This window comes from Magnolia sinica, chromosome 2, assembly GCF_029962835.1.
Source record: "Magnolia sinica isolate HGM2019 chromosome 2, MsV1, whole genome shotgun sequence".
NCBI lineage: Eukaryota > Viridiplantae > Streptophyta > Magnoliopsida > Magnoliales > Magnoliaceae > Magnolia > Magnolia sinica.
Genome location: NC_080574.1, coordinates 88,414 through 101,344, shown reverse-complemented (window position 1 = coordinate 101,344; position 12,931 = coordinate 88,414). Strand labels below are relative to the sequence as shown.

Here is a 12,931-nt window from a genome sequence, read left to right as displayed (position 1 = left end):
GGGTGCGAGGCCGCAGTGAGGTCGAGGAGTCATATACTGGCATGTGAGTTACTACATTAGTTACCTCATAGAACTTAAAGTTAGTTTTCATATTATTTTAGTAAATGTGAAACTAATGAAAATATTTCTATTTCGCAGGCGAATGGTGGGCCATGTACGGGAATGATTGCGAGGTTTTGCAGTGACTGGCTATCTCTGTACTCGTGTGTCCTCCTCACCCTGTGAAAGGAATTTGAGCACATTCCCCCTCATTCATACGAATAAGCGCAACAGACTAGAGTACAAGAGGCTTTAAAAGTTAGTATACTGTCACTATAACATGAAGCTACAACTGACGATCGAATAGCATGCATATGCTCAAAAGGATGACTCACTTTATCAGTGGATTAGGTCAGATGACTTGGATACTTCCGATGGGTCACTAGAGCCGCATGTAGCGGCGAAGGTAGTGTCACTGAGGATTGATGTTGACGCTCATGTGAAGCAGTAGAGATCTCCTAATGAAACTTTTGATCCATTGACGAGGAGTCCAAAGGCCAGCCCGCAGTAGTCATTATCACGCAGGACACATGGCGGCAAGATGTTATCTGACACCAAGACAGAGATTGATGCGGGTGGTGGGTCCAGTGATGGTAATGACGCCAATGATGGTGAGGGTGAGGGTGAGGGTGACTCCAATGACGGTAGCGATGATAGTAATGGTGGCGACGAGAATGGTTGCAGCGACAGCAAGTCTCATCCTAGTAGTCAATCTTAAAGGCCTCTTAGCCCATCCACTAAGGAGGGAGATTTTGATCATGCCACTCAGAAAATTAACCACATTTCTCATCCAGATGAACCACAGCCCCAACTTGTCATTAATAAAGCATACACACATAAGCTACTGAAGAAGAAGGAGACCCAGAAGTTAACAAAATTAGAGGAGCAATTATTAGACACACATTCGTGGGAGGCTGGTTAGCTTTAGCTCTAGATCTAAATCACAAATGAGGTAGAGAAGCTCGAGTTCCATGCACAGTATGCATATGGATCACGGACATAGAAGAGTAACTAGAGTTCTATGTCACAATATGGATATGGATACAGACTTGGTAGATATGCGACAAGCGACTCTTGCACTTACGGCACATCGTTTTTCGACTACGGTCAAGAGTTCACTTCTACATAGATATGGGTAGCAGTATGAATACCCAGGAGCTACATCTATGCCCACCCCAGATCCATATTAGCCACAAACTGTGATGATTATGTAGTATCCATGGATGGGTGTACTGATTCAGTTTGGAGATGAGTACTAGCGTTATGTCAGAGAGTATCTTAACCGATACCATTCTCTATGACCTACCAATGTCAATTTGTGAAGTAGCAGTACTATTCCCAACCCCATCGAGATGAAGATGATGATTACGAGAGCCGCCGCGCAACTCTATGTGGGTCTGAGCCACGGTCAGACACATCAGTCATAGGCATATTTCTCAATTTCAACTTTTTCTTTTAGCTTTTACTGTATTGGTTGCGTTTTCATAAATCTCTTCTTACATCTATAATTGTTATGTATTCACTTTGAATATAGTTGCATTAATTCAATGAGACAACACATAACTTAGGAAACCTATTATGTGCACTTTTTTGTGATGTTATGATTTGAAAGCGTATATTAAGGTCTTTTTAGACAATACCAGGAGTTTCATTGAAAAATTCAACCAATTTCCCAATGTTTCCCAAAAAGTTCAATACATTACCCGATCTAATACAAACGATATATCCCATGCGATATCCGATACGCATCCGTATCCTAATGGTGCAATACGCAACGCGATACCGATACGGTAAACACTAGCAATGAGCAGTGTTCGAAATATCGATACTATCGGCCAATATATCGACCGATATTATCGGTATCGCACCACTGTGAGACGATACACCCCCGATAACCACCGGAAGATACCAAAAAATCCAAAATCCCAATATCGGCCGATATATCGTCGATATCGCAAGATATATCGACGATATGGCAAGATTTCCTCTCCATTAGGAAAAAAGAAGAAAAAATCGGAGCGTACCTGGCTGCAGCGGTGATCGGAGGTGGGCCACTTGACAGGTAAGTAGGATTTTCTTGCCATTTTCTTCAACTTCCCTCTTTCTCGGAGATTCCAGCGAAGAATCAGGCCGGATCGACGAACCGTTCCTTTTGGAACGAGATTTGAGGGGACGAGAGCTTGCGTGCGTGAAAGACCCGGATCGGACTGCGTGGATGGTTGTGAAAATGGAGAGGGAAAGTGAAAGGGGCGCGGCGCGGATGGGGAAAAAGGATTGCATACTGAGTTACTCCGTGTGCTCTTATCGTACTGAGTAAACTCTATAGGGCCCATTGTGCGGTTTTTTAGTTCATCCACGCCGTCCATCCGTTTTTCCATATCATTTTAGGGGTTGAGCCCAAAAATAAAGTATATCAAAATCTCAAGTAGACCGTACCAAAGGAAACAGTGGAAGTATGGATTTCCACCGTTGAAATATTTATAAGGCCCCCAATGATGTTATTTGTCATCCAAACTGTTCATAATATCACAAAGACATGGATGAATGGAAAAAACAAATATCATCTTGATCTAAAACTTCTGTGGGCCCCAAGAACTTTTCAACGGTAGACTTCAATTCAAACTGTTTCAGGTGATGTGGTCCACTTGAGCTTTGGATATGATTAATTTTTCGTTTAAAGCCCTGAAATTATATGATAAAACGGATGGACGGATTTGATAAAATGCGTGAATGACAGTGGGCCCCACAGTTTACTCAATACACAGTGCCCATTCCGCGTCCGCGGATGGCTTGTCGTGGTGCGTTTAGTCAGTATGCTCTTATCGTACTCAGTAAATTCACTTGGGCCCACCTTTAATGTATGTGGTCCATCCACGCCATCCATCCGTTTTCCCATATAATTTAAGGGTTGATCCCAAATTTTATAAAAATCTAAGATCATACCACAGGAAACAGTGGTGATACTTATTTCCACCGTTGAAACCTTTCTCCACAGTTTTCTATGGTGGGGTCCACTCGAGCTCTGGATCTGACCCATTTTTTGGCTCATGCTATAAAATGAACTCTTCAAATGTATGGACGGTGTAGATAGAAAAAATACATCATGGTGGGACCCATGTAACTTGGTGATGTCGTGCCCCCGTCTGTGACGGCTTCATACGTGATTGCGTACTCAGTACGCTCTTATCTTTCAGAGTAAACTCTACTGATTTCCACCATGATTACATGTGGTTTATCCATGCCTTCCATCCGTTTTTACTGATCATTTTAAATGTTGAGCCCAAAATTGAACCATATCCACAACTCAAGTGGACCAGATTACAGGAAACAGTGTTGAATGAACGTTGACCATTAAAAACGTTGTGGGAGCCATAAAAGCTTTGGATCAACCTGATATTTATTTTTTCCCTTCATCTGGGTCTTTAGGACCCAATCAACAGATTGGATGTCAAATAAATAGTACAGTGGGCCTTAGGAGGATTTTAATGGTGGATATCCAATCATTATTGTTTTCCTTTGGTGTGGTCCACCCACGACTTATATCCCTATGATTTTTTGCATCAATCCCTAAAATGATCCGTAGAAATGGATGAACGGAATGAATGAAACAAATACATTATGGTGGGGCCCAAAAAATGCCACACTAATGTGAGTGCATCCATAGAAAGGACAACAGACATTTAATAAAATTTGACTATAGTGGAATTAAATGTCACTCAATCCCTGTATACGCAAGATTTCAGCTCTGACAAGTGAGGTCCATAAATCTAGACGATTGGCATGTTACTCCCACCATAGATAGACCGTGACCAAAAAAATTTCCTTGATAGGATAATCTTCATCTTATAATTTGTGGCCTACATAGAAGCAGTTAAAAATATAAATATTAACAATGGCCCACATTCAACTGAAAAATGTCCCAATGTTGGTTGCTGGGCCTTTCAGTTTAGTAGATTTTTAGGCAACATCCATTCATGGTGGGATGCAACTGTCATCACATCTTCCGGATTAGGAAAACTATGGGCCTAAGATGTCAAAATTAACAGCTTATCATCTGTAATGAGGCATTCACACACCATATAATTCCTCTTTAAAGCATCAACGTTGATGGCACAGTCTAAAGCATTGGAAGAGAATGGGGTCACACGCTAATAGTCTGCATTATTGGGTTCATGTTTGTGATGCCAATTAACCCAAAAACATTACTGCGGTCCTTTCAGTTAAACATCGCATAGCTTAGGACCCTATACAAAGGAAATTTATTATGTGCATCTTTTTTTTGAGATGTTATGATTTAAAAGTGTATATTAAGGGCCTTTTTAACAATCCCCAAAGTTTCATTAAAAAATTCAACCATTTTCCCAATGTTTCCCCATGTTTCCCAAAAAGTGCGATAAACTATGCAATACAAACGATATATCCCATGCGATAACCGATATGTATCTGTATCCCAAGGGTGCGATACATTGTGCGATACCGATATTTCAAACACTGGCAATGAGAACATTTTGCAAAGTCAAGGCCTAATAACAGGATCGCTCTGGAAGTGGGAATTTCAACGGCAAAAACAGTTCATTTAGCACATTCATAAAAGCTTTTTAGCAAATATTGAGGAGCATCCACCTACGGAAGCTAGCCAACTACAACTAGCTAAGGCTTAGATGAAGATGAAGATGATGATGATCCACCTAAGGAAGATAAGTCTCGGAACATTTAATTAGTGCAGTGGCTATGCTTCAAATAAGTTGTGTACCAAGAACGATGGGCCAAAATAGGAAACGTGGACATGAAAGAAGAAAGCATCCACTTTGTGGTCAGGAAACATCTAGACTCGACTTTTGGAAAGGTGGAAAATTGTATTTAATTCACTCATTAGTTGTATGAGATGGTTAGCAATGGTCAAAATATCTTATATGGCTTCATAAATGGAGTGGTTGATGCTCCTCTGGAAACAAGTTCTCGCTAGTCTTTACGAAAGCATGGACAACCCTAGGCCAGTAGCTATTTGGATATCTCAGGTGTTAGTTGTTCCAAGGAGTTCAAACACCAATCATTCATGATAAAATTGACAACATTGGAGAGATTCATCTCACTTTAAAGGGAGTCTATGCTTATTGGCCATCGTTGCTTGTGAACTCTTTCTTGACAATATTTTCAATTTTTTGGGTTTCTTGGTCCATATTCAAGATCTAATGGAAACTAAAAAATAATTAAAGGAAAAAAAAAAAAATAAAGTAAAAAATAAAGAAAAACCAAAAAATGGTCAAAAAATATAGAGATGAAGATTATGAGAGGTAACAAGGGGATTGGGATTTAGCAAGATGATGCTCAGGAAATCGGCTTTTCTAATTGCTAAAGGGAAATTTAGGGAAATACTGAGATATTATTGCAATATTACCATTGTACCAAAAAATTTTGAACATGGCAAAATGTTCCCTGATTATAAAATTTAAAAATAAAATGTCGTAAAAGAATATCAGTGTAATTTCAAATACAAGAGATATTTCTCACTATGGACATTTAGGCCAAAGAATCCAATAGTTTTCTTTTCTAATAAAATCACTTCGCTACTTGACTTGCAATTCCTGATTAAGTAACCCTCTATTCCCTTCATTTAGGGCCCCTCTTTTAGAGAATGATAATTTTTATTCAAGAAAAAACAAACATCAATGCAAAATATGATCTAAGAATACCTCCCTTTCCCTAACCAACATTTCAACCAGCTTCTAAGGCTCTCTTAACATGGACAAGTAAATATTTAGCTTAGAATATAGTTAGTGAAAAGTCGTATGGCCAAAAAAAAAAGCACGGGAAAATGTCTGCTTTTATTTCTGTAAATGTTCGCAAGGGTTCAAATGGGTGAGATCTACTCAATGGAGACCTAACCCAATGATAAGTGGGTTTGGGTCCAAAATTTCAGGTTGAGTTACTAAATGAGTCAGGTCTGGGTCCTATCAAAGATAACCCGACCCTGACCTAGTTGTTAAATGAGCTCGATTTGGCCCATACTTAAATGGACCTAACCTAGAGTCATGAAAATTAGTTAATTAACATATAGGGAAGTGAGTGTGAGTGCCTCCTTTCCTCACTTTTTAGTTTTCCATGGAAAAAAAAAAAGATCTTCAAAATAAATAACAATAAAAAGCGTGTTGCTTTTCCTCGTTTCCTCAATTTCAACGTTTTCTAGGTCTAGAGTTTGGTGGAAAAAAAGGGGTGGAATTCCAAGAATCATCACCGAAATACATTCTATGATTGGCGAAAAGTGAAAATACAACCTATGGAACCTGTGAATTGTCTAAAGTAAAAAAGCATTTTTGAATCGGTGAATTCACAAAAGTCTCTTCTTTTAACCAAGTTGAGATCAACCCAAGACCTCAAAAGCGTCAGCTACAGGCTCAACCCCGAGTAACAAGAGTCAACCAAGTCATTCAAATGATTCAACCTACTCCTTGCTATGGGGAGTAAACCCATCAACTTGACTTGTGAAGTTTTGGGGAGTTGGACAGTTAATTCAAGGAGCCTATTGTTGAGGCCTAAATATTGCATATTTATCCCCTATTTCACAATGCTTTCCCATGCAAATTAGTTAAAGTGTCTTATTGAATGTGTTTTTTAATCTTGTAGATAGATTTCAAAGTCTAAGTCAAATACAAGCTTAAAGTAATGAATTAAAGCCCAAAGGACTAAGGAGTGGAGTGATTGAAGATTTGTGAGAGCTTAAGGGATGATAATCAAGCATATTCGAGGTTGTGGACCAAAGGAGATTAAGTGGAAGTCGAACGATACTTGAAAACAAGTGACGAAACCAAGGAAAAAGGAATCCTGAAATTTCAAGGCCAGAAAATTCAAAGTCCATAAATGCAGGGCCAGAAAAGTCAGAATCCAGAAAATGCAAGAAATGACCCCACAATCTTGCTGGACAATTTTTGTGACCTTCGATCGATCGACAACCATAGCTCGATCAATCAACAACCAAGGCTCGATCAAGCGAGAATCACCTGAATTTTATAGATTACTCACTGGCTGGACTTTTTGTGCATGTTCGATCGATCAACAGACTTAGCTCGATCGATCGAGGATTCCTCGATGCCTCTCGATCAATCGAGTGTTTTGATTGACGATTTTGCGGGAAATTGCAAAAGTGCCGAACTTATTTCTAATTTTGAAGGCTATTTTGAAGTGCAAAGTCAGTTTTAAAGGCTATTTAAAGGGTTTTAGACTCATTTTTAGGAGATTCAAGCAGGAGAGAGAGAGAGAGAGAGAGCGCAAGGGAATTCTTTTAGTTCTTCTTTTCTTCTTTTTCTTTGTAGTTTTTCTGTTTTAGAGATAGCTATGAGTACTTAGCTAAGTCTAAGGAGCAAAGTTTTCTAGTTAATTATGATGTTTTAGTTTATTGATTCATACTTTGGATTGAATGATGATTTTTTAATTGCAATATATTTGAATTCACTTTAAAACTTTTGTGTTGTTTCATCTTTGATCCATTGTCGACTCCAGGTACATTGGATGCTTGGAAGTGCAATTACAATGCTTGATTAGAGAAAGAATCAATCTATAAAACTCATTGATCTATTGTAGACTTTGGGCACAATAGATGATTGAATTCCCCGCGATTAATGTTTGAGTGCTTCATGAGAGAATCGTTCAATTAAGATCATATATTGTTGGATGTTTGTGATTGATTTAACTATTTGATCTTCTTATTAGAACGAATTGTAATTTGGTTCCAGTTGAGTTATAGAAGATGAATCAATGAATTAGACATTGTGATAGATAGAAGTAGATTCTTGGATCCTTAGTTACGTTTTAATTAGTGTTTTTACCCTACCTCAATTCGTTGGATTTCTCATATCTTAACCTTACTTTACACTAGCTTTAGTTGTGTTCTCACATTACCTATAGATCGACCTCGGACTCCCGAGTAATTATACTACTGATAAAGTCTAAATATTACATATTTATCCTCTCAATTACGCTAGCTTTCCTAATATTTAAGTGTTTAATCGATCTAATTATATATGTTTTCTGCATGCGAGGTAATTTTAGACCTAAAGATGAATATGTGCTTAAAATGAGGATTTAAATATCAAACAATGATCAATGAATAATAGGAAATTTTGAAGACATTATTGAATATTTCAAGTGCCAAAGATCCAAGAAAACCAAGTACCAAAGGTAGGAAAAAGACTGAAAATTCACAAAAGTACAATAACATAATTAACAGACTATTCGGTCCCACCTGAGGTAAGTTCGGTCCAACCAAATGTGCCAAGAACAATCCAGCGAGAAATTGTGATTTCCAGATGTAATTCGATTCGACACTTAGGTGTGACCAAAGTCATGTTCGGTGCCACCGAATGAGAGTTTGGTGCGACCTAATGGAGGAGAGGCTTCAAACAGATTTTTGATGAAATTCAACTGCAGCCAAGGGAAACTTCAACTGGACCCGGTGCAACTTTGGTGCAACCGAAGGTTGTCGTCGATACAACCGAAGCATAATAAAAGTGCGGAAATCTAAAGTCGGTTCCAAGTCGGTACAAATTTTTCATATTTAAATGGGTATTTTAGGCTATTCAAAAGAGGGATTAGGGCTTAGGACAGACCAGGCGGCAGCAGAGCTTCTACAAGGCCATTCTTCTTCTTAGACTTCTCAATTCTCGTATGTCTTTCTTTTGTTTTTGTTCTTGGATATTAGTCATGTTAGGCTAATCTCTTAACTAAGGCTAAGGGATGAAGCTTATAGTTAATTATAGTATTTAGTTTAAACAATGGTTTGCATTATGATAGTAGATTAAATGGATTTGGATTTTACTTTAAAGTCATTGAGTTGTTTATTTATGTATTTGTTGTGCATTACGAGTACAATAAATGCTTTGATTTAACAATTGTTTAGCCTTGATTTAAAGAAGGATTCAATTTGTATAATTGATTGATCTATTGTCGCATAAGGGTGTTTTAGATGCCTTTAATTCCCTGCGATTGAGATCTGAGTGCTTCGTGAGAGAATCATTTGATTGAATTCATGTTCTATCGGTGTTTATGATTAGTTTAACTTTTTTATCTTCCGATTTGATAGGATAGGACTTCAATTCCAATTGAGTTATAAGAGTTGAATCAGTAAAGAAGATATTGTGATTGCTATAAGTGGATTCCTCGATCCTTGGTCTTTTTATTATTTTTTTAAAACTCTTTTTTACTTCGTTGGATTAAAAACCCAAACCAACCATTAGCTTTAGATTAGTTCTCTCTATGTTCTCACCATTCTCCTTGAAGATTCGATCTCGATCTCACCAAGTAAAAGTACATCGTAGCCCTGCACTTGGGGTTGTCAACCCTTGGGTTCGATCAACTACAGCGCAGTCCTACACTTGGGATTCCCTAACACCTGCAAGGTATATTTGTGACGATGAGTATGTATTCCATATTGCATTCAATAGTGTGGTTCGTAAATGCACCAAACTATTCAAATGTGCAACACTTATTGGGAAGATCTGCTTCTGAAATAATTTCTTTAGTTAATGCTTCATCCTCCCTATGGCTCCCGTAACATTTTCTAGTGCGACTTGAGAGTAACAAATTATCAGCTAACAAGCTATTCTTTAAGACCTTTGTATGGATGGGTATCAGATGCCCTCATCATTTATTGCAAGACCACCTTTATATTCATCGGTTAAAATTATATGCATGTTTCGTTTTGTCTATTTGTTTGATCCACTACAAAAAACATGTATAAGCATTGTCCCTTGTCATTTCCCTTGTGCATCAATAATCTACTCTCTCGACCTCTAAAGCCAACAAAAACAGCATGTTGGGCAGCGTCAAGTGAAATTTTAAATTATTAACATAAAACTCACTCCTCTCAAATTTTTACAACAAAAAATTCAGAAGCGAGTCTTCTTCCAATCTAAAACACGGTTACTGAAAAGATTATTCAAATACAATAGACAAAAGTTGCTTTAGAAAAATTGACAGAGAAAAGTTGTTGCTTTATGTAAGTGCAGGTTGGACTCATATTTTGAAGCACAAACACTTTCACCATTTACATAAGACTCTCATAAGGAAAAACTAGGTGTTTTTCTTTTAATCTTATCTGAGAAAAAAAATCTTGCATAATTCAAATTGAAACAATGCTAGTCCGAATATCATCATCATCATCAAAGCCTTATCCGAACTACCTGGGGTTAGCCAGAACATGAACTTAAAAAGAAAAAGAAAAGGAAAAAAAAAAAAAGACAGGCAAGGAACTTAAAAAACAATTGAGCCAAATGTATTTTTATATACATAAACTAGAACTCACAATAAGCTCCTGGAAATCATATTTCCTTCCAGTGTATGAAACTTACCACAAGGTCCACCCCATCATCCCCATAATGCCATAGCGTATCAGATTTGATCACAACAAATGACACGTGAACAGTATCCCCTTGATATGGAACTGAGTGAGAAAAGCATTCTTCCCTATCAATCACAAATCTAATCCCAATAGCTGGCCCCAGACTGTATACAAGGCCTAGTAAAACAATAAGAATGGATTTCGAAATGCAAAAGTCCATCTGTACAATTGCAATAAACAGAAATTAGATGCAGATTATACAAATATCCACATTAAAAAGAAAAAGCAAAAAGCAAGGGTTGGTGAGAAGACAAAAATTGACCACCAATAAGAAAATATGTTTGATGGTGATCATCACCGGATCCTGGTAAAAGTTGTTTAGGTCAAGGACGAAACGGCACTGGGCGATAAAATGGGTTGTCGGCGATAAATTCGCTATACCTCCGGGTATTTCGGCGACAGCGTAAATAAGTACGAAATCGCATAAAAAAATAAATAAATAAATAAAAATAAATAAATAAATCTTTCATTTCGAATTTTCTTTTATATTGAGAGAGAGACAGATTTCCGGTACCTGTAGGAGAGGATGGTTGATCGGAGACAGTATTTGGTGGGCCAATCACGAATCAATCGAAAGCTGTGGGCCGGAATTCCGTAGGTTTGAAAAAATCTTCGATTTTCCTTTTTTCTTCTTCGATTAGATAATATATTTCAGAGTCGCGATCCTCTCTTTCCTGGAGCAAGGAACTCGCCGACTCTAGCGTTTTCATTGGTACACTTCATACTACATTAAAATAATAAGAGAAATTTACGACTGTGGACCCAACCTTTTATCAGCGGTTTTTTAAGTAGAAACTTAACATACGCACTTAGACCTCCTCGTACGGACAACGAATTACAGGACGAAAATACCCCTCCCTTCCACGAAAACGGCTTTTCCTCCCCCATTCCCACTGTTTGCCTTTCCTCTCCCTTTCTGCTTTCACTGCTATTGCTTTCACCCCCTTTCCTCACTGCGTTTCCCTTTTTGTAGGCCAGAAAGACCAGAAAAACCCTTTTTGTAGGCCTCCCTTATCAACATTTTATTTTCTTCTGAAAATGGTCGATCCAGTGAAGAAAGCACGCAGCACAGGTATTTATTTCTTTTTAATTACACACGCACACACACCCCACACACTCACGCTGGTGGAATTTCACCACCTATGGGTACTCGAACCCTTGACCGGGAGTTGAAACTCCTGAGAGTCTACCACCTGAGCAAGAGTAAGGAGCCCAGCACAGGTATATTTTAAACTCAGTTGGGCCCACATTGAATGTATGTAGTATATCCATGCCATCCATCCGTTTTTCCATCTATTTTAAGGGGTTGAGCCTCAAATTGAAGCATATCAAAAGATCAAGTGGATCATAGCACGGGAAACAGTGGGTGTAATGATTTTCTAGTTTGCCCCGCTGATTTTCTAGTTTGCCCCTGAAACGTCCCAGAAAAATCCGTACAAAGACCCGAGTATCACCTCAGGCAGAAATCACTAAGGACCAAATCCTTTAGAAATTAGACAAGAATTAACTAAATACTAAACTAGATTACCTGTGAAATTAGCACTAATCACTTTAAATACGATCTGTAAGACCCAAAACGAGTAGAACCGTTGACGCTATATTACCCTGAAACTTAGGATCCATCTCAAAACCCAGTTGCTCTCGAGAGCATCATGAAACTCCGTATCGGACCTGGACCGCGCGTCGAAAGTCCAATTACTACGAAACCATACGGTTAGGACCGCATTCCTGGACTTGACGACCACCTCAGAAATCAAGTCCAAATAGTATCCAGAAACGCACAACTTGAGCCCAGAGCGAAGGGTGTGAGAAACGTAAATATCTCTAGAAACTGAACCGAGACTTAAGTGAATTGAGTTGTTTCACTGGCAGGCCAAATTTAAAGATTCAGACCGTCAGAATCTGACCCAATTACACTCTCGGATCAGAGAAAATTTCCAACACATGTCAGTATACTTGTGGCCCTGATCGAGTATCGGTGACCGTTGAACTGAAACTGGTCCACCACGGTCGATCTGTAAATCCGATCCGACCGAAAACTTAACTTGACTTAGATCCAATGTCTGGGAGCTTAAATCCGACTGCACGCAAAGAAGGGGCCTTCAGAAGTGCTCCGTTGGATCGGAACAGTCCCTATTTGGCTACCTTGGCCCTGGGGCCATTTCCATCAATCATGGGCCTATATAAGGGTCTTAAACCCTCTCTCTCTCTCTCTCATTCCATACGAATTTGTAAAACTCTAAGAGAGAAAAGAGAAGGAAAGAGAGAGAAAGTGAGAGAGAGAGTCGCGTTTCTTCCTGGGATTCAATCCCATTACTCCACGTGCTAATCCACCATTTTTGTATTACTTTTTCGGCGATTCCGATCCTGTTTTTAGGTAAGAAAACATAACCCTAATCTGTTTTAGGGTTTCAAATAGAGTGAATGATGAATTAGCTAACATATTTCATACTTTAGGTTGTCGTTGTGCCGTAGATGACAAATTAAAGAACGACCTAA

At 38.6% G+C, this 12,931-nt stretch overlaps 1 protein-coding gene across 1 annotated transcript in view; it reads right to left on the bottom strand.

Moving 5' to 3' along the window:
• Positions 1–11,145, bottom strand: part of LOC131230847 (transmembrane emp24 domain-containing protein p24beta2-like) — a 32,625-nt gene extending 21,480 nt beyond the window's left edge. The window contains exons 1-2 of the mRNA XM_058226861.1: positions 10,947–11,145; positions 10,383–10,592 (exon numbers count right to left, since the gene is read on the bottom strand). Coding sequence (XP_058082844.1) covers positions 10,383–10,592 — 210 coding nt within the window. The 5' untranslated portion in view covers positions 10,947–11,145. The remainder of the gene's footprint in view (positions 1–10,382; positions 10,593–10,946) is intronic.
• Between the last annotated feature and the right edge of the window lie 1,786 nt (positions 11,146–12,931).